The sequence below is a fragment of the Symphalangus syndactylus genome, chromosome 22 (genome assembly GCF_028878055.3).
Source record: "Symphalangus syndactylus isolate Jambi chromosome 22, NHGRI_mSymSyn1-v2.1_pri, whole genome shotgun sequence".
Taxonomy (NCBI): domain Eukaryota; kingdom Metazoa; phylum Chordata; class Mammalia; order Primates; family Hylobatidae; genus Symphalangus; species Symphalangus syndactylus.
The window spans coordinates 27,692,244-27,710,657 of record NC_072444.2 but is presented as its reverse complement, the minus strand read 5'-3'; the positions used below and the strand labels follow the sequence as shown (position 1 = coordinate 27,710,657).

The following is an 18,414-nucleotide window of genomic DNA, read 5'->3' as shown; positions in this document are numbered from 1 at the left end:
AGGGTTTTCATTATTATGACTATGATTATTAAAGTTGTTGGTCTAGTTGCCGCCTCCTTCTTTGCAAACTTTCGCACGGACTGAGAAACACAAGCGTTTACCTGGGTGCATGCTGGGACGGGGCGAGCAGGTAGTGCAGGCTTCCAGGCCTCTCTTGCCCCGGAGCTTGGCTGCAGGACTCCCAGAAAATCTCCAAATGCCCCCGATCTGCGTGGTCACCGAGAAGCAGCTCGGCTCGGAACAAGCCCAGGCAAGCCCAGGCAGAGCCCGCCGCCGGGTCCTCCTTCCTGCTGGTGCCACCAGGCCCCGAGGCCGCGACGCGTCTCTCCATCCCGGGATCCGGGGAGCTGGGCTCGCCCCAGACCGACGGGACAGCGGCATCTCCTCCACCTGAAAAGGAAAGAGGACCAGGTGGGGGCCAGGCGGGGCGCATGAAGGCGGCGCCAGCACCGCGCGATCCGAATCACGTCGGTGCGGGGGAGGGGTCCGAGCCTGGCCTCGGCCTAGGGCGCAGATGCGGTGCGCACCGCAGGGGGACGGCGTGGGGTGCGGGGCCAGTCCCGTCGGGCACGGGGTCCTGGTCCTAATCCCCTTCACCGCCGCCGCCCGCCTGGGCTGGCGTTTCGCCAGCGAGAGAGCGTAGTTTGCGCAGCGCCCCTCGCCCACGCCGCCGCTGGGTCGCGGGGCGCGCCTACCCAGAGCCGAGGTCCCGGACTCCCCAGCCATCACGACCCTTCCGGGGACTCCTCGCCCCTTCGCGGTGGGACCAAGGCCCGGGTGGGGCCGGGACGGGGTGAGGGGGCGGGGGACGGTATAAAAGCAAACAGAAACCACGGGGGGCTCGCCGCGACGCCCAGTCCGAGGGCCTCTCGCCCGGAAGAGGGAAGAAACCCACGTCCTGGACGCGGGTGTGGGGGATGTCCCGGGTCTGGCTGGACCTGTTGTCTCTGCGACGTTGCCAGTCCGGAGAGCTGGGAGGGCCAATGCAGCCCCGGATTCAACAAGATGCGAAAGGACTTCTAAAGCCAGGAACCGGCACCCAGCCACGGCCACCGCCCGCCGGCCCGGCGCCCTACCCCCACTCACTGCGCCCCCAGGTTCCGGCGCCGCGGGCTGCAGGGGTGACTTGGCTCGGCGTGCCTCGGGGCACGAGGCTCGGCCCTGCACGGCACTCGGGTCCCGGGGGGCTGGGGTGGGAAGGGACACGGCCGGCGCGCGGCGCTGGGGAGCCGGGTGCGCCAGGCCGGGGACCTTGCGTGGGGCAGGGCTTGGCTCAGCCGAGGGGCCGCGGCTCAACCCCCCTCACCGGCCTTAAAGGTTCCCGGAGACGCAAAGTCGGACGCGGGTCCTGAGCGCGGAGCTGCAGGGGGGAGCATGAGGCAGCCCCCGAGGCGCGCTCCCTGCATTTCCCACCCTTTCCACGCTGCCCTGCGCGCGCGGTCGGGCGCCCTTGGGGTGGGCAGGGAGGCACGGGCAGGTGCAGCGCCGAAGACCTCCCGCCGCCATGGAGAAGGGGCTCCCCACCCACCCTCCTGCCCCAACCATTATAGATCCAGGACAGTGCGCCCTGCGGCCCTTCCGGGACAAACTGCCCCCAGGACAAGCTGCCCCCAGGACCACCGCGCCCCGGTATCAAGCGGACAGCAAATCTCTCGGTGCCTCCTTTTGTAAGGGTTTCTGCCCTCAGGGTTGTTACGGGACGGAAATGGTTTCATCAGAAACAAGCCCTCCTCGCACACTCACAGTTTGCGGGACTCCGAACTGGGCCCCCGAGATCTCCACCTGCGCAAAACGAAAGGGCGGATTCTCCTTGGACTCACGAGGCAACCGCTCCCCGGGGTGAGAAGGGGAGACTCATTCCTCCTGCACTGGGAGAAGACGATTCTTTAGGAGGAAGCCAGGGAAGCGAATGCTACCCAGGTGCGTAATCACATTTGGGCACCCTCGGGGGCCTGAGAGGAGGCCAGGGGTGACCTGCCCCCATTCTCACAGGGGAGGGGCGGTGAGCCTATTCTCAACAGATGTCTGTGATGAGCCCATGTTTTCCAAACTCCTCCGGGATTCTAGAACAGTCCTAGAGAAGCAGTGAGCCAGCTGGCAGGTGAGAACGCCCAGGTGCAGGTGGATGGCTGCAGGTCAGGCCTACTTTTCCTACACCTGTTGCTGGGGGGCAATCCTACACCCACTCTCAGTCCAGGGTGCCTGTCACCACGGGGCAGGTAGGTGAAGGGCTTCTCAGATCCTCAAAGACTCAGAGGGATAAAAGGAGGCAGATGGGTCCTAGAGGCAGCCCATGGCAAGGGAGAGGGCTGCTTTTTTCTTTTTTTTTTTTTGAGATGGAGTTTCGCTTTTGTTGCCCAGGCTGGAGTGCAATGGCCTGACCTTGGCTCACTGCAACCTCCACCTCCCAGGTTCAAGTGATTCTCCTGCCTCAGCCTCCCGAGTAGCTGGGATTACAGGTGCTCACCACCATGCCCAGCTAATTTTTGTGGAGACAGGGTTTCACCATGTTGGCCAGGCAGGTCAAACTCCTGACTTGAGGTCAAACTCCTGACTTGAGGTCAAACTCCTGACCTCACGTAATCCACCGCCTTGGTCTCCCAAAGTGCTGGGATTACAGGTGTGAACCACCACACCTGGCCGAGGTCTGCTTTTGTGATCAGACAAAAGTGGGTTCCAACCCTGACTCACTACATGGCCTGGGCAATGTGCCAGCATCTTCCCAACCTCTCCCTGCACCCCCAAGTAATCTCATTCAATCTTCAAAAAGACCTTTGAGATAAGTCCTAGGACTGCTGCATTTACAGGTGAGGAAATTAGGATCTGAAAGGTAAGACTGGGTTGGCCACAACCAACGCAGGGAGGAGAGCAGGGTGGACCCACGACCCAAGGTGGCGCCCGTCGGTTCTCCAAGCCCTCACTCCTCATGTACCTGCCATCCTGCTTCAACTTTGCAAATTGCTTACACACACTGAGCGTGTGTCCTCATATACACCGATAGCATCAGGCTCCTAGTATGGATGCAGTAAGTATTGTGGAATGAATGAATGAATGAATGAATGAGTGAATGAAATGAATGCACACCTCCCTACCCCCAGGGTGATGATAAGGACTGTGCAAGACAGAGTGGCTGCACACAGTAGGCCCTCTCATGCATGCAGTCGCTCTTCTAAAACATCTCTATGAAGCACCTGTTTTGTTCCAGGCATTGAGGGAACATTGGTTCTCATTGGTCCTCTGTTCTTTGCAGACAGACCTGGGAGCATTCTCCTCGGAGGTCCCCACCATTGTGGGCTCTTTTTCTCTTGCTTTCCTTTCAGAGCCACCAAAATGCCTGGACCTGGGCAGCTAACAGTGGGATGAATCTGCTTTAGAGACACGAGACTGCCAGCTAGAGAATTGAAATAACCTGATTCTTATCCAGTTTTCCATCCAGAGAGGCCATACGAAGTCTAGGCCTCATTTTTTTTCTTTAAACATTTTTGTGTTGACAAAGAATGTTTTATTTTTATTTTTATTTATTTATTTGTTTGAGAGGGAGTCTTGCTGTGTCGCCCAGGCTAGACTGCAGTGGCGCGATCTTAGCTCACTGCAAGCTCTGCCTCCCGGGTTCACGCCATTCTCCTGCCTCAGCTTCCCGAGTAGCTGGGACTACAGGCGCCCGCCACCACGCCCAGCTAATTTTTTTTTTTTTTGTATTTTTAGTAGAGACGGGGTTTCACCATGTTAGCCAGGATGGTCTTGATCTCCTGACCTCGTGGATCCACCCGCCTTGGCCTCCCAAAGTGCTGGGATTATAGGCATGAGCCACCGGGCCCGGCCAAAGAATGTTTTATAAAGGCCTCACTGTCTGCCAAACTCTGTCTCACTTCTCCCCAGCCCTGCCAGGTGTGAGGACACCGAACCCACCCATATCTCCTCTAGAATCCACCCAGCACCAAGACAGCCACATCTCTAACCTTTAACTTACAGGCCACAGTCAAGAGGGCTTTGGAGAAAGGGAACCACAGAGGTAGCACGGACAAGCCTCCACTATCCACCCCTGGTGCAGGATGCCCACAACCCCAGACACGGTGCACAACGGTCCCTCAGGAAGCCTTTCCTTGAGTCCTACATTTAACCACAGAGGCCCAGAGGCCCAGGCGTGGTGGTGACTGCCTGATCGGCCTGCCCCAACCTTTTTTTTTTTTTTCGAGACAGAGTCTCTGTCTCCCAGGCTGGAGTGCAGTGGCATGATCTCAGCTCACTGCAACCTCTGCCTCCTGTGTTCAAGCGATTCTCCTGCCTCAGCCTCCTGAGTAGCTGGGACTACAGGCGCCCCCCATGCCCAGCTAATTTCTGAATTTCTACTAGAGATGGGGTTTCACCATGTTGGTCAGGCTGGTCTCGAACTCCTGATCACAAGTGATCCACCCGCCTCGGCCTCCCGAAATGCTGGAATTACAGGCCTGAGCCACTGTGCCTTGCTGGCCTCCCGCTCTGAGATTACCTTTCCACCTCGGATGAGAAAAATGAAATCAGTAAAGTGCTTGGGAAAGAAACATCTCGATCCAAGCCAATGGGAAAGCCTGGCAAGGAACCCAAGGAGCGCGGATCTCCAGGGAGCCCGTGGCTCCATCTTGTTCAAAAGTGAGAATTTAAAAAGGAGGATGAGCTTGAGACCAGCCAGGGCAACATTGTGAGACCGCATCTCTACAAAAAAATTTAAAATTAGCCGGACATGGTGGTGCACACCTGTAGTCCCAGCTACTCAGGAGGCTGAGGCAGGAGGATCGCTTGAGGCCAGAGTCTGAGGCTGCAATGAGCCAAGATCACACCAGTGCACTTCAGCCTGGACAACAGAGGGAGACCCTGTCTCTAAAAATTAACCAATTAATTTAAATTTTTAAAAATAAATTAATTAGGCCGGGCGCGGTGGCTCACGCTTGTAATCCCAGCACTTTGGGAGGCCGAGGCGGGTGGATCACGAGGTCAGGAGATCGAGACCATGGTGAAACCCCGTCTCTACTAAAAATACAAAAAAATTAGCCGGGCGTGGTGGCGGGCGCCTGTAGTCCCAGCTACTTGGAGAGGCTGAGGCAGGAGAATGGCGTGAACCCGGGAGGCGGAGCTTGCAGTGAGCCGAGATTGTGCCACTGCACTCCAGCCTGGGCGACAGAGCAAGACTCTGTCTCAAAAAAATAATTAATTAATTAATTAATTAAAGGATGAAAATGTCCTGGCTGGGCATGATGGCTCATGCCTGTAATGCCAGCACTTCCAGAGGCAGAGGTGGATGGATCACCTGAGGTCAGGAGTTTGAGACCAGCCTGGCCAACATGTTGAAACTCCATCTCTACTAAATTTACAAAAATTAGCCTGGCGTGGTGGCACATGCCTGTAGTCCCAGCTACTTTGGGGGCTGAGGCAGGAGAATCACTTGAACCTGGGAGGTGGAGGTTGCAGTGAGCCAAGATCGTGCCACTGCACTCCAGCTTGGGTGACAGAGCAAAACTGTCTCATTTAAAAAAAAAAAAAAAAAGGATGAAAATGTTCTGGAATTAGATAGTGGTGATGGTTGTAAAACTTTGTGAATATACTAAAACCTACAGAGTTGTAAACTTTAAGATGGTGAAACTTATGGTATGTAGATTTATCTCAGTTAAAAGAAAAAAAAAGCCACCATTCCCATTCTTCCTTACTGCCTAAAATATATGGCATAAACCCAGCTAGTTACCGGAAAGCCTCAGCACTCTTGATAAACACCAACTCTGCTAACTTAGATGATCTAATTTCGGTAGGGAGTACACAAGATCAGGCATCCCAGGGCTGCAGCGGGTCTCTGCAGGGGGCTGTAGTGGCCACAGCGGCACATCATCAAGAGGCCTGGGCAACCTGTCTCTTACATCCCCTGCAGACAGAACTACAGGGACACAGGGCCCCAGACTGCACCCTGCAGAAGGAAGGGGTCTCAGAGGAAGGGGCTTTCTTCATTGCACTGTGAGATCAGAGAATTGCTTGGTGGGGTGATGGACAGGCCACCGTGTATGCGTGTGTGTGTGTGTGTGTGTGTGTGTGTGTGTGGCGGGGCAGGGGGTGATGCCACATGGCTGGGGGTGCTCCAAAGAACCCACCTAGTACTTACAAGGCCCCATCTCTCAATAAGGAAGCCCAATTTGTTGGGTTCACGAAGAAATTGCCACCAGATTACAAATGGCAAATAAATGCAAGAAGTCAAAATACTGTACAAAGGCGGAAATTACTTTTAGGTGTTTACTTACTGCTTTGCTGACTGGACATTTTAACCAAATGTAGCCTTCAGGTTCTGTTTATTTTCCAGAAGTTTATTTTCCTAAAACCATTCCTTGGCTCATGCATCAAAGCAACCTTTTTCCCAATTAAATTGAGGACAGAGAGAGGTCAATTTATTCTTAGGAGATCGACACTCAATAGATGGAATGATATTTAATACATAAAGATGTATTATTTAGCTGTCATATCGAGTCTGTATTGTATATGTTATGCACTGTTACATGTTTTACAGACTTTCTCTTTTGATCCCCCCCGCAGCTCTGTAAAATCCCTAGTATTATGCCCATTTAGCAGATGATAAACTGAGCCTCAGTGAAGCTTCATTCTCACCACCCTGTCTAAGGTCCTACAGTGTGTAAGCAACAGACATGAGATTTGGACCTCTGCTGGACCCTCAAAGGCGGGGCAGCGAACACTCCCCTCCACTCTGCGCCTCCACAGAACACACAGGGCACCATTTCACAAACGCAGCAGGCACAGAGAGAAACTCCTGCATTTTCATCACAATGCACGGAAACCCCCTGACCTCAAGCCCAGAGAAGTGAGATGCGTCCAGGTCTGTTTGCTGCCTGCATGTTTCATAAATACATCTAACAGGTATGTCCCATTTCTCCAGCTTGAGGTCAAAACAGGCCCAGTTCTCTTTTACTTTTTTTTTTTATTTTTTAAATTTCTTTGAGACGGAGTGTCACTGTCACCCAGGCTGGAGGTCAGCTGCACACTACAACTTCCACTTCCCGGGTTCAAGTGATTCTCCTGCCTCAGCCTCCTGAGTAGCTGGGATTACAGGTGCCCGCCACCAGGCCCAGCTAATTTTTGTGGTTTTTTGTTTTTTTGAGACAGAGTCTCACACTGTTGCCCGGGCTGGAGTGCAGTAGCGCAACCTCGGCTCACTGCAACCTCCGCCTCCCAGGTTCAAGCGATTCTGCTGCCTCAGCCTCCCGAGTAACCGGGATCACAGGTGCATGCCATCACACCCAGCTCATTTTTTTTTTTTTAAATTTTTAGTAGAGATGGGGTTTCACCATGTTGGCCAGGCTGGTCTTGAACTCCTGACCTCAGGTGATCCACCCACCTTGGCCTCCCAAAGTGCTGGGATTACAGGCGTCAGCCACTGTGTGCAGCCCCAATTTCCTTTTAATGACCAAACTGACTTGAAGCTCCACTCCTAAGGACTGTGGGAAGGACGTTTTCCCTGTCCAAGGATCCCCCCACCTAAAGAACCCTGGGAGCACCAGCTTACCCCAAGGCTGCCAGTCAATGTCCAACAGGATAGCCACTAACTACATGTGACTATTTGAATTAATTAAATAAAATTTAAAATTCATTTCCTCATTGTATTCGCCCACCTGGCTAGTAGCTACTGTATTAGACAACACAGATCTAAAGTCTCTGCTGCGTTAAGCCAGCGCCTCAGAAAGCTACAAGCCTGGGGTGCACCCCACATAGGCTCGCTGTCACTGGTTACGTGGAGGGGCCTCACGAGAAAGCCCCATAACACCGCTCTCCACCTGCTGTGCTTACTCTAGGGATCTTGAATGCCGTTCATTCATGAAGCACAGTAGGTATTGGTAGGGGTCTCCATGACAATTCACATTGGTGCTCTGGGATCCCCAAGCAAATGCAACACAGTATGCAGACTTCTTTGGTCACCAAATCATCCTTTGAACTAGTTAAAGGCTGAAGAAGGTCTTTTAATATAAAGCTGGCCAATGTGCTTTGATTATAATACAGCAATCTGAATATGAGCACATGGAAGACATTTGAAGTGCAATAGTGTGACTGAGTCTTAGTAAAATCTTCTGAAAGGTCTGATGGGTCACTTGTGCTGGACAGCTGATGCTGAAAATCTGGCAGCTCACAATAACACTAGAACTAGCGGCTTGGCGCGGCGGCTCACACCTGTAATCCCGGCACTTTGGGAGGCTGAGGCGGGCGGATTATTTGAGGTCAGGAGTTCGAGACCAGCCTGACTAACATGGTGAAACCCTGTCTCTACTAAAAATACAAAAAAAGTATCAGGGCATGCTGGCGCATGCCTGTAATTCCAGCTAATCGGAAGGCTGAGGCAGGAGAATTGTTTGAACTCGGGAGGCGGAGGTTGCAGCGAGCTGAGATCACACCACTGCACTCCAGCCTAAGTGACAGAGTGAGACTCCGCCTCAAAAAAAAAAAAAAAAAAAAAAAAAGGACTAGAACTAGATTCCGTTGGTCCCCGAGACCAGGGGCCTGGAGGCATCTCTCTGCAAACACTGGAGACAGAGGACAGGTCCCCAGGTCCTGCAGCTGCTGAAACTTATGGTAGAAGGAACAGGCCTCCGCTGAGCCGCTGAGGTCTACAGAACCTGAAGGCTGCCCAGCCAGTGCCACCCAGTTTTGCTACCACGAGCCCCAGTCTGAGAGATCCTTCCCTTTCTTGGCACTGGGTCTAGAGAGGCAGCATAAAAGATTGCTTTTGTTCTACTCGTATCTTATCAAGGTCGCAAGTTGACCTCCATGTTGCTAAATCCAATGGTCAGTTTCAAGAACTGTCTGCTGGGCTCATCAATGTAATTTGACACAGCGGGCCCCCTCCAGATCTTTAGAACTCCTGTTTTTACTACTGTGGATCTTTAGATGCCACTCCTTCTTGGTTCTCACCTACTTCCTTGGCCGTTCCTTTTCAGTCTCCTCTGCTGGTTCCTCCTCCAGCCCCCACCCTCTTTGTGTTAGAGGACCCCATGGCCTGGTCCTTGGACCCCCTCTCTACCTACACTCCCTTTCCGCGTGATTTCATCCAGCTTCCTAGTTTTGAACAGCATTTGTACTCTGATGCCTCCCGAGTTACTATCTGCAGCCACCGCTTCTCTCACCTCCAGACTCTGATAGCCAACTGCCAATTCCAAGTCCTGTAGATGTGTGGTAGGAATCTCCATAGTTGTGTTTCCAAAACAAAAGTCTTGATTGCATCCTGCCTACCCAGACTGCTCCTCTGAAGTCTTCCCCATCTCCATAGGTACCAACTCCAACCTTCCAGTGCCTGGCCAAAAACATTGCAGGCCATTCTTGGCTCCTGACTTAGCCTACGTCCAATCCATCAGCAAAGCCTGCTGCCTCCATCTGTAAAATATACTCAGGATCCAAACACTTCTCTGTTTTTTTCTCATCATTTTCATCGCTTCTACTCTTGTCCAAGCTACTATTGTTCTCTTTTTTGACACAGGGTCTCGCTCTGTTGCCCAGGCTGGAGTGCAGTAGTGCAATCTCAGCTCCGCCTCCAGAGCTCAAGCTTTCTGCAACCTCCGCTTCCAGAGCTTAAGCGATCCTCCCATCTCAGCCTCCTGAGTAGTTAGTTGCATGTCACCATGACCAGCTAATTTTTTTAGAGATAGGATTTCGCTATGTTTCCCAGGCTGGTCTCAAACTCCTGGACTTAAGTGATCTGCTCACCTCGGCCTCCCAAAGTTCTGGGATTACAGGTGTGAGCCGTCACACCTGGCTCATGATCATTCTTTTGCCTGGATGATTGTCCGGGCCTCCTAGCTGGTTTCCCGGGGCCCTTGCTTCCCAAAGTCCATCTTCCACATGGTATCCAGGAGCCATCTCACTCTGTTCCCGCCTCCTTGCTGATCTTGGAACGCTCCAGGCATGGACCTATGTCAGGACCCTTTCATTTGCCATTCTCGGCCAGGACTGCTTCTCCCCAGATGCCCATGTGACTTGTTCCCCCTTTCCTCCTGCTCCCTAATCAAATACCTGCCGATTGACAAGGCCTTTTCAGATCACCCCCACCTGCACTTGCTTTCCTGCCTGTCCACATATTTACCATCAGAACAGAATTCTGCCTGTCCGTTTATTGTCTGTCTCCCCCAGCAACTACTAGAATGGAAGCTCCATGTGGGCATGGCTTAGTTTTGTCCACTGCTGGATCTCAGCCTCCAAAATAGTCTACCACCTGGTAAGTGCTGCAGAAACATTTACGAACAACAAACCAGTATTGGCTACTCCCTCTCTGCCTGTGCTCATCTTACCTTCCACCTGAAAGGTTCTCCCCACTCTAACTTCACCCTGCACCCTTCGACCAGTCAATGGTCCCCACACCTTGGCCCACTCCAAACACCTTAAAATCCCTGGACCCAAACTCCTCAGGAGGCAGATTTGAGGTTTCCCCCCATCTTCTCATGTGGCTGCCCTATGATTTAAACTCTTTCTCTGCTGCAGTCCCAGATGTCTCAGTATACTGGCTTGTGGCACATCAGGCAAATGAACCTATCAGATAACAACGGCAGGTCAGATGCCTGAGCATTCAGAAGCAATGGCTGTGGAGCCCCCGTGGGTTCAGAAGGCCTGGTTCCTGTCTCCAGAAGCCTGGCTCTCCTCCCTCCTGGGCCCACTACCTCGGCTTCTTGTTCCTGCGTACAAGGAGTTGCCAAGAAGGCAGCTCTTCCCCTCCCTGAAGCCAAAGGAATGAAACAGACTAGGGCGGGAGAGGCCGCCATCCACCATCATTAGTTGCGGCCATCAGTAACAGCAACAGGACACGGAACCTAAGGCTGTGTCCATCCTGGGCCCCCAGGGAAACGTCAGCGGGAGCGGTACTAAGGAAGTGCTCATCTCTTAGAGCCAAAGGCCCTTGGAGGGGAACAGTAACCATCCCCTCCCAATTCAGAAAATGTTAATATAAGCACTTCATTTCTCATGCAGATAACCACATTAGTCTATTAATAAAAAAGAAAGAAAGAGAGAGAGAAAGAGAAAGAAAGAAAAAAAAGAAAAGAAAAAGGACTCCATACCAGCAGGGTGTAGGAATTGGTCTATAGGAGAAAGGGTCACCCACTGAAAGGTGGGCTGGATAGAATTCCATGCCTGGGCTTTGAGGTCCTGGGATGGAGAAGGCTGTAGAAATGCTGGGATCAGTGGAACCCTCAATAAACAGAGTTCTTGTTAAAGAATCACAGTCATTGGTGGAATGGACTGCCCATCTAAGGTCAATCTACACTAAAGGATGGCAGAGATCAAGAGAAAGAGAAAGAAAAAGCACCCATGGCCGGGCATGCGTGGTGGCTCACACCTGTAATCCCAGCACTTAGGAAGGCCGAGGCAGGCACATCACTTGAGGTCAGGAGTTTGACAGCAGCCTGGCCAACATGGTCAAACCCCATCTCTACTAAAAATACAAAAATTAGCCAGGCGTGGTGGCAGGCACCTGTAATCCCAGCTACTAGGGAGGCTGAGGTGAGAGAATTGCTTGAACCGGGAGGCAGAGGTTGCAATGAGCAGAGATTGCACCACTGCACTCCAGCCTGGGCACTAGAGTGAGACTCCGTCTCAAAAAAAAAAAAAAAAAAAAAAAGGGAAAAAGAAAAAAGAAAGGCACTCAGATCCTAGGACATATAAATACTTCCAACATGAGGACCGCGGGGTAGCACCCATGGGAGGTGCAGGTCACTGTCCTTAGCAGAACCCCTTCTCTACCTTGCCACACCGGCACTAAGCCCTCAATCCTTCTGACGGACACGGCCATGTTTTTGTACATGTTTGCAGCAGTCACTCCTTTCACTGTAGTAAGCTGTGCACTCAGCATCACCCATGTCTTTTCTATAAATAGGAAGAAAGCTCAGAACAGCCCTCAGAAAACTGCATGTTGACAGCACCCAGAGTCCTGGCTGGAAGAGGGAAGGGCACTCACAGAGCTGCTTCGCTGGAGCTGTGTCTCTCCCAACTGCCTTGAAGGAACCTCTTGGGAAGGCAGCAACTTCTGGCCTCTGGGGACCTAAAGAAGCCAAGTGGCAAAGCGGTATGAAAACTAAACCAATTCTAGGGCCAGGTGCACATCAAGGCACTTTGTGGGGCATGTGGCAGGTCTGCTGAAACACAGTGCCCCTCACCAACCTTCTCTCTCCGGCAGGAACCCCCTCCTTTGAGTTAAAAGTGTTGCAGACACTGGGAAATGCCTGAGAGACCTTGTGCCTTAGCAGAGAGAGATGTTATGTGCACCGAATCCCCAACATGCTTTGCAAATGTTTAAGGGAGAAGACAGACATGGGTCAGATACAACACAAACAAGGCTCTCAGGCCACCAGGCTGAGTGAAGGTGCTATACAGAGGCTTCTTGGCCACCTGGGGCCGCTTTGAGCCTATGAGGGATCCTGGGAGGGTAGTGGAGTGAGGACAGCAGAGGAGCACCAAAGACAAACTCAGCCCATTTCACAATTTTATCGTGAGCCAGCCCTATCTTAGCCCTCTTGTTTTGAAGAAAAGCCAAATTTGTATTTTAAAAAATACTTATGCATGATCCATTCCCTATTGTGAAATAAGCACATTTATTACACAGAAGGAAACCTGATGTCTCTCAGACCTTGAGCAGACTATTTACAACATTTGGGCTACAAGGCAAGGTGACCTTCAGACCACGAAGTGGCGATGGCTTGCATAGGGCAAGGCAGGGTCTTTGAGAGAACATGAGACACACAGGCCACCACCATGTTTTAGGGGACCTGGGATTTTGCAACGGGAAGAAATAAGAGGTTAGAAGAATGCATGCTTTAAAACATGTAAAATTTTAAAATAGAACGCTTTCACACACACACACACACACAGACACACTGCAACACAATATAATTATGCCATTTACTAGTAATGATATAAACATATCTGAATGCCCCTTTGAACACAAAGCACAGCTAAATGCCCCACCTCCAGCAGACAGACCCTGAAGCAACACACCCCCAAGAAAACAAGTGACAGATATATAGAATAGATAGATAGATAGATAGATAGATAGATAGATAGATAATTATTTTTTTTTTTGAGACAGAGTCTGGTTCTGTCTCAGAAGGGTCAGGTTGCCCAGGCTGGAGTGCAGTAGCACAATCTCGGCTCTCTGCAACCTCCACCTCCCTGGCTCAAGCTAGCCTCCTACCTCAGCCTCCCAAGTAGCTGGGATGACAGGTGCATGTCAGCATACCCAGCTGATTTTGGTAGAAATGGAGTCTCACTATGTGGCTCAGGCTGCTCACTACGAGCTCAGATGAGCTCAAGCAATCCACCCACCTCGGCCTCCCAAAGTATTGGGATTACAGACATGAGTCACCACGCCCGGCCATAAGTGACAGATATTGACATAAGCCCTGCAATAGGAATCTGAGCCCCAGGATTGGACAGGTCAACTAGCAATGCTTCTAAATACAAGTGATCTGGCAAGCTGGCAAAATGTCTGAGTTTCATTCTTTATCTTAGGTCAAAGTTTCATTCTTGATTTCCATCAAAGAGGAAGGAGAAAAAGGCACAAACTGAACCATCAACTCTGTCACTGAAAAGTGGTCCCCTGGATCTTAGTGCTTTACCACCTTCTTGCCACCCCTATAGTAAAACGCTTTTTATTCTTTTTTTTTTTTTTGAGACGGAGTCTCGCTCTGTCGCCCAGGCTGGAGTGCAGTGGCACAATCTCGGCTCACTGCAAGCTCTGCCTCCCGGGTTCATGCCATTCTCCTGCCTCAGCCTCTCTGAGTAGCTGGGACCACAGGTGCCCGCCACCACGCCCGGCTAATATTTTTGTATTTTTAGTAGAGATGGGGTTTCACCATGGTCTCGATCTCCTGACCTCGTGATCTGCCCGCCTTGGCCTCCCAAAGTGCTGGGATTACAAGCGTGAGCCACTGCGCCTGGCCCTATTCTTTTTTAAAAATTTTCTATTATTATTATTTTATTTAAATGGAGTCTCGCTATGTTGTCCAGGCTGGTCTCCAACTTCTGGCCTCAAGCAATCTTCCCACTCCAGCCTCCCAAAGTGCTGGGATTACAGACATAAGCCACCATGCCCAGCCATGATTTTTAAAGGCAGGCATACTTTATACCTTTTGTACACACTTACAGCTCTGATTCTTTTTTTAAAGATATTTATTTATTTTTGTTGAGATGAGGTCTCGCTATGTTGCTGGTCTTGAAATCCTGGGCCCAAGTGATCCTCCTGCTTCGGCCTCCCAAATAGCTGGGATTACAGGTGAGAGCCACTATGCCTGGTTCAGGCTCTGATTCTTATGTCAGTGAATGCCCAATACATTCTTGTTGGCTTGAACTGAATTATCAAGAAGGTGCTATCAAGAATTCTTTGAGCCAGGTACAGTTGCTGACGCCTGTAATCCCAGCACTTTGGGAGGCTGAGGCAGGCGGATGACTTGAGGCCAGGAGTTCGAGACCAGCCTGGCCAACATGGCGAAACCTGGTCTCTACTAAAAAATACAAAAATTAGCCAGGCATAGAGATGCACACCTGCTGTCCCAGTTACTCAGGTGGCTGAGGCAAGAGAATTGCCTGAACCCAGGAGGCAGAGGTTGCAGTGAGCCCAAGATCACACCACTGCACTCCTGGGTGACAGAGTGAGACCCTGTTTAAAAAAAAAAAAAGAAAGAAAGAAAAGAAAGGAAAGGAAAAAAAGAGAAAAAAAAAGAAAAATAATTCTTTGGCTAGGTATGATGGCTCTCAACTGTAATCCCAGCACTTTGGGAGGCTGAGGCAGATGGATTGCTTGAGCCCAGGAGTTTAAGACCAGACTGAGCAGCATGGCAAAACCCCGTCTCTACAAAAAGTACAGAAAAATAGCCTGAAGCGGTGGTGGGCGCCTGTAGTCCCAGCTACTCTGAAGGCTGAGATGGGAGGATTGCTTGAGCCCAGGAGGTTGAGGTTACAGTGAGCTGAGATCACACCACTGCACTCTAGCCTGGGTGACAGAGCAAGACCCTGTCTCAAAAAAAAATTATTATTTGGGAGATATAATTTTACATCATCAGAGGGTCAAAAAAAAAAACCTCTATTTTGCCTATTGGCCCCATTTGAGACGACCATGGTGAAATTTCTCAGCTAACTTTCTCCACCTCTGTCAAGTTGACCGAGACACCACCTAAATCTCCATGAAGGACCTGGCAGCTTTCCGGCTCTGCAGCATTTTCCCGACGAGTTTGCTGCGCACACGCGGATGCTGACAGCACAGTCTCATGCTTGCCTAAGCCAGAGCACCACCCTCTAGTGTGACACCGTGTGATCTCTATTTTACCATGCAGAAGAGAGGTCATCTCCTGATACAAGAAAATGGGCTGTCTTCTGGATAACCGCAGCAATTCATCTCTGAGTAGCTGAAGGTCATTAGTATGCATTATACAAGTGGAACCGTTTGAGAGAAAAGAGGGAACTCACTGGACACAAAAGTGCACTGAGACTGTGAACAGCAAGCCCCAAACAAGGACACAGAGATAGATCCCAAAGGGAAAGGCTGGAGGGGGAAGGATGCGACCCAGCCGCAGTGGCTGATCCGTGGGGACTCCTCTCTGGGTTCGTGCTGCCAATCAGTAGCATTCCCCAGGCAAGACGTGGGCGCCAGGCCCGACTTGAAACCTAAGGTTGGCTTCAAGATCTTGCAACTGGATCAGAATGCTGAGTTCATCGCTGCTGGTGGGCCGCCGTCACCTCTCCTTAGCCACCCTGTTGAAGGATGGTCGGCCCCTCCTGGGAAAATTGCTACATTTCCTCAGATAACAGATGCACACATGACTAATCAGGCCTACCCTAAGAAATGAGAGCCAGCAGCAGAAGCCACAGCGCACACTCTGTATTGCGAAAATGGAATGTGGGATGACCTAGGAGATGACACAAATGCCGAACGGCAAACTTTCTGTTTCTATGAGTCTAATAACGAAAAACTTTTCTGCCTGAACCCGTGGGATCGAATAAAATGAAAAACCCCATTCTGCTAAACCACTTCGCCCCATGGGAAGCAGCTCGGTTTCCTTCCCATGTCGTCGGGAGCCCTCTGATGGAGGAAGCCTAAATTACAGCGCTCGGGCTCAAGTGCCCCCCGATTTTCCAGAACTGAAAAGAAGAGGAACCATAAAAGAAGCCGAATGTTTTCTCCCCCTGGCACTTTGCCCAGTGACAGTTGTCAATCAGAGGTGCTGCAGACCGACTCGAAGGCAGCGTTCAGTGCCCGGGCACACTGCCTGCTGCTGTTGGTTCCTCCCATGGTTCTCAGAGCGCCAGGTCTCTGTCAACTCCCAGCCCCCAGTTTCCTTACCTTGTCCTACTGCATCTGAGTCAGGATGCCTGATGGGTTGAGCGCTGATGATCTCATCCGTGTCCCACATGTCCCAGGGAATCCCAGGTCTGCCCTGAGCTTCCTGTGTCCTTGGGAAAGTCGGTTAATCTCTGGGCCTCACTGTCCTCATCGCTGAGCTTGGGGACTTGTAACAGATGATTTCTAAGTATCTTCCGGCTTTGAATAGAGCATTTGTCTTGGGTGGCCAGGCTTAAAGTTTAAAGGCATAAAAGGAAAATGGGATCTGATCCTTAATCAGAACTGCTGAGAATGAGAAGAGCAGAGCAAACTACCGACTGCATTGGGTGAAAAGTGAAAATGGTCGGTGGGGAGGTGCCACGGTCAGGATCTGGGGCTGAGGCGCTAGGATCTTGCCAGTGCCTTGGCGCCTTTCTCTGCAGTCCCCGGCCTGTCTCCCTGCTGCTCCCTCTCTTCCGGAGTCTGGTGCTGCCAATTTGCCAGTTGAGCCCCGCCAGCGTCCCATTGCCGGTTCTCGTGGCCCTCATCTTTTCCTTATACCCTCATCCCTGCAGGAGTCGCAGGACCTCAGCTGGCCAGTTGGCTCTGCCTGGAAGGTGCAGGTCTTGTCCTTGTCAGGGAGACTGGCAGCCGCAGTGCTGTGCCTGTCCCAGGCTGAGCAAGAGGCTCCTGGTGTCGATTCTGGAGCAGCCACAGGCCTCAGCAGGCCCCCGAAAGTGATGACATCAGCACAGTACAGCACAGGCTCTGAGGGCCCCACTGCCCCTGCCATCTCCTCCTCCTCCCCCCTCTCCAGTCTCCCTCTCCTCCCAGCACAGTGCAGCCTCCAAGGACAGCCTCCACGGTGGAGATGCTCAAGCTAACGCGTGGGGACAGGAAAAAGCAGCCACCAGGGTGGAGGGTCTCCCAGCGGAAGCACAAGGTCTGCGACAATGAGAGGCATCAGTCACCGAACCATCTCACAACTTCGAACAAGCCCAGAAGAGCGGGCTGGAGAGTGCAATGTGACATCACTTCCCATCTTGCTGGGAGACAGGGCTTTTGCCAAGAACAGGCCCCTGGGGATTCGTCGGGCGACATTTTCGTGCCACTGGCATAAATAAAGACTTGTACCAAAGGCTGCCATTCTGGGCAGAAGGTGCTGTCTAGACCCCCTTAGGGCAGCCCTCTCTGGCCCCAGGCCCCTGGCTCCTACCACCTAAGCGCATCACATCACCCAGGAGGGTCGGCAGCTGCTGGCCCCCACCCACATTCGCTGGCTTGGTTTTCCTCTGCAGGGGAAGCTGGATTTCCTCCACATCCAAGTTCAACTACATGACATCAGGAACACAGCCTTTCTCCCGACACCTTCGAGACTCTATTTGTCTCCAGTAGCTGTCCCAGAAATCATGGGTGGGAGCATTAAAAAATGTAGTCCCAGAGGTCCCCTTGCCCTAGCCCAAAAGGCTGCCTGAGCTGGGGATCCCTTCCTTACCCCCCAATCCGAAAGGCAGCCTGGCCTTCCAAACTGGAGTCCGTGGTTCAGAGTAGGAGAATCCACAGTCAGGGCCCGGGACACGGCTTCCCCTGGCTGGTCTCAAAGCCTTCCTAACCCTCCAGGGGTCCGTCCTGGTCTTCCACGGAGTTTCCCAAAAGCGCGCGCCACACTTGGTGGGCGCTCAGCCCCGAAGCGCCTGTGAACACCGCCCATCCCAGGACGCACGAAGCCAGTTAGTACGAGCACCTAGAAGCAGCACTCCCCATTTGTCATCCTTCCCACGGGGAAGGCTGCCTGCTGCTCCGAGCCCTCGACTCCAATGAAGTACAGTCGTCAAGAAACGGTGGTCTAAATAAAGCCGGAGACTCACTCACTGCACCAATCAGCACCGTGCGTCCGTCTGGATCTCGGCGCCGGCTGCGCGCAGCCGCCAGGAGGTGGCCGTCGGGACGCGAGCGCCGCCCGGAGCAGTGGTGCAGGGTCTCCGCATCGCCGGCTGCTGCTGCAGCCCCGCAGCGCTCAGCACTGCTGACTTGGCCCGGGCGGCGGGCAGGCTGGCGGGGAGGGCGGGGGAGGGCCTGCTGCAGCTTGGGTTCTAACT

At 52.3% G+C, this 18,414-nt stretch overlaps 2 protein-coding genes across 2 annotated transcripts in view; one reads left to right on the top strand and one right to left on the bottom strand.

Annotated features, from left to right (window-relative positions):
- The window catches only part of LOC134735570 (nascent polypeptide-associated complex subunit alpha, muscle-specific form-like), a 54,290-nt gene extending 52,914 nt beyond the window's left edge, over positions 1-1,376 (bottom strand). The window contains exons 1-2 of the mRNA XM_063631126.1: positions 1,342-1,376; positions 102-1,291 (exon numbers count right to left, since the gene is read on the bottom strand). Coding sequence (XP_063487196.1) covers positions 102-1,291; positions 1,342-1,376 — 1,225 coding nt within the window. The remainder of the gene's footprint in view (positions 1-101; positions 1,292-1,341) is intronic.
- On the top strand, positions 1,286-13,039 carry LOC129472131 (uncharacterized). The gene is made up of 4 exons (XM_063632001.1): positions 1,286-1,629; positions 1,746-1,920; positions 11,879-12,067; positions 12,179-13,039. The coding sequence occupies exons 1-4, from the start codon at positions 1,375-1,377 to the stop codon at positions 12,226-12,228; spliced, it is 669 nt and encodes a 222-aa protein (XP_063488071.1). The 5' UTR covers positions 1,286-1,374; the 3' UTR covers positions 12,229-13,039.
- The last annotated feature ends 5,375 nt before the right edge of the window (positions 13,040-18,414 follow it).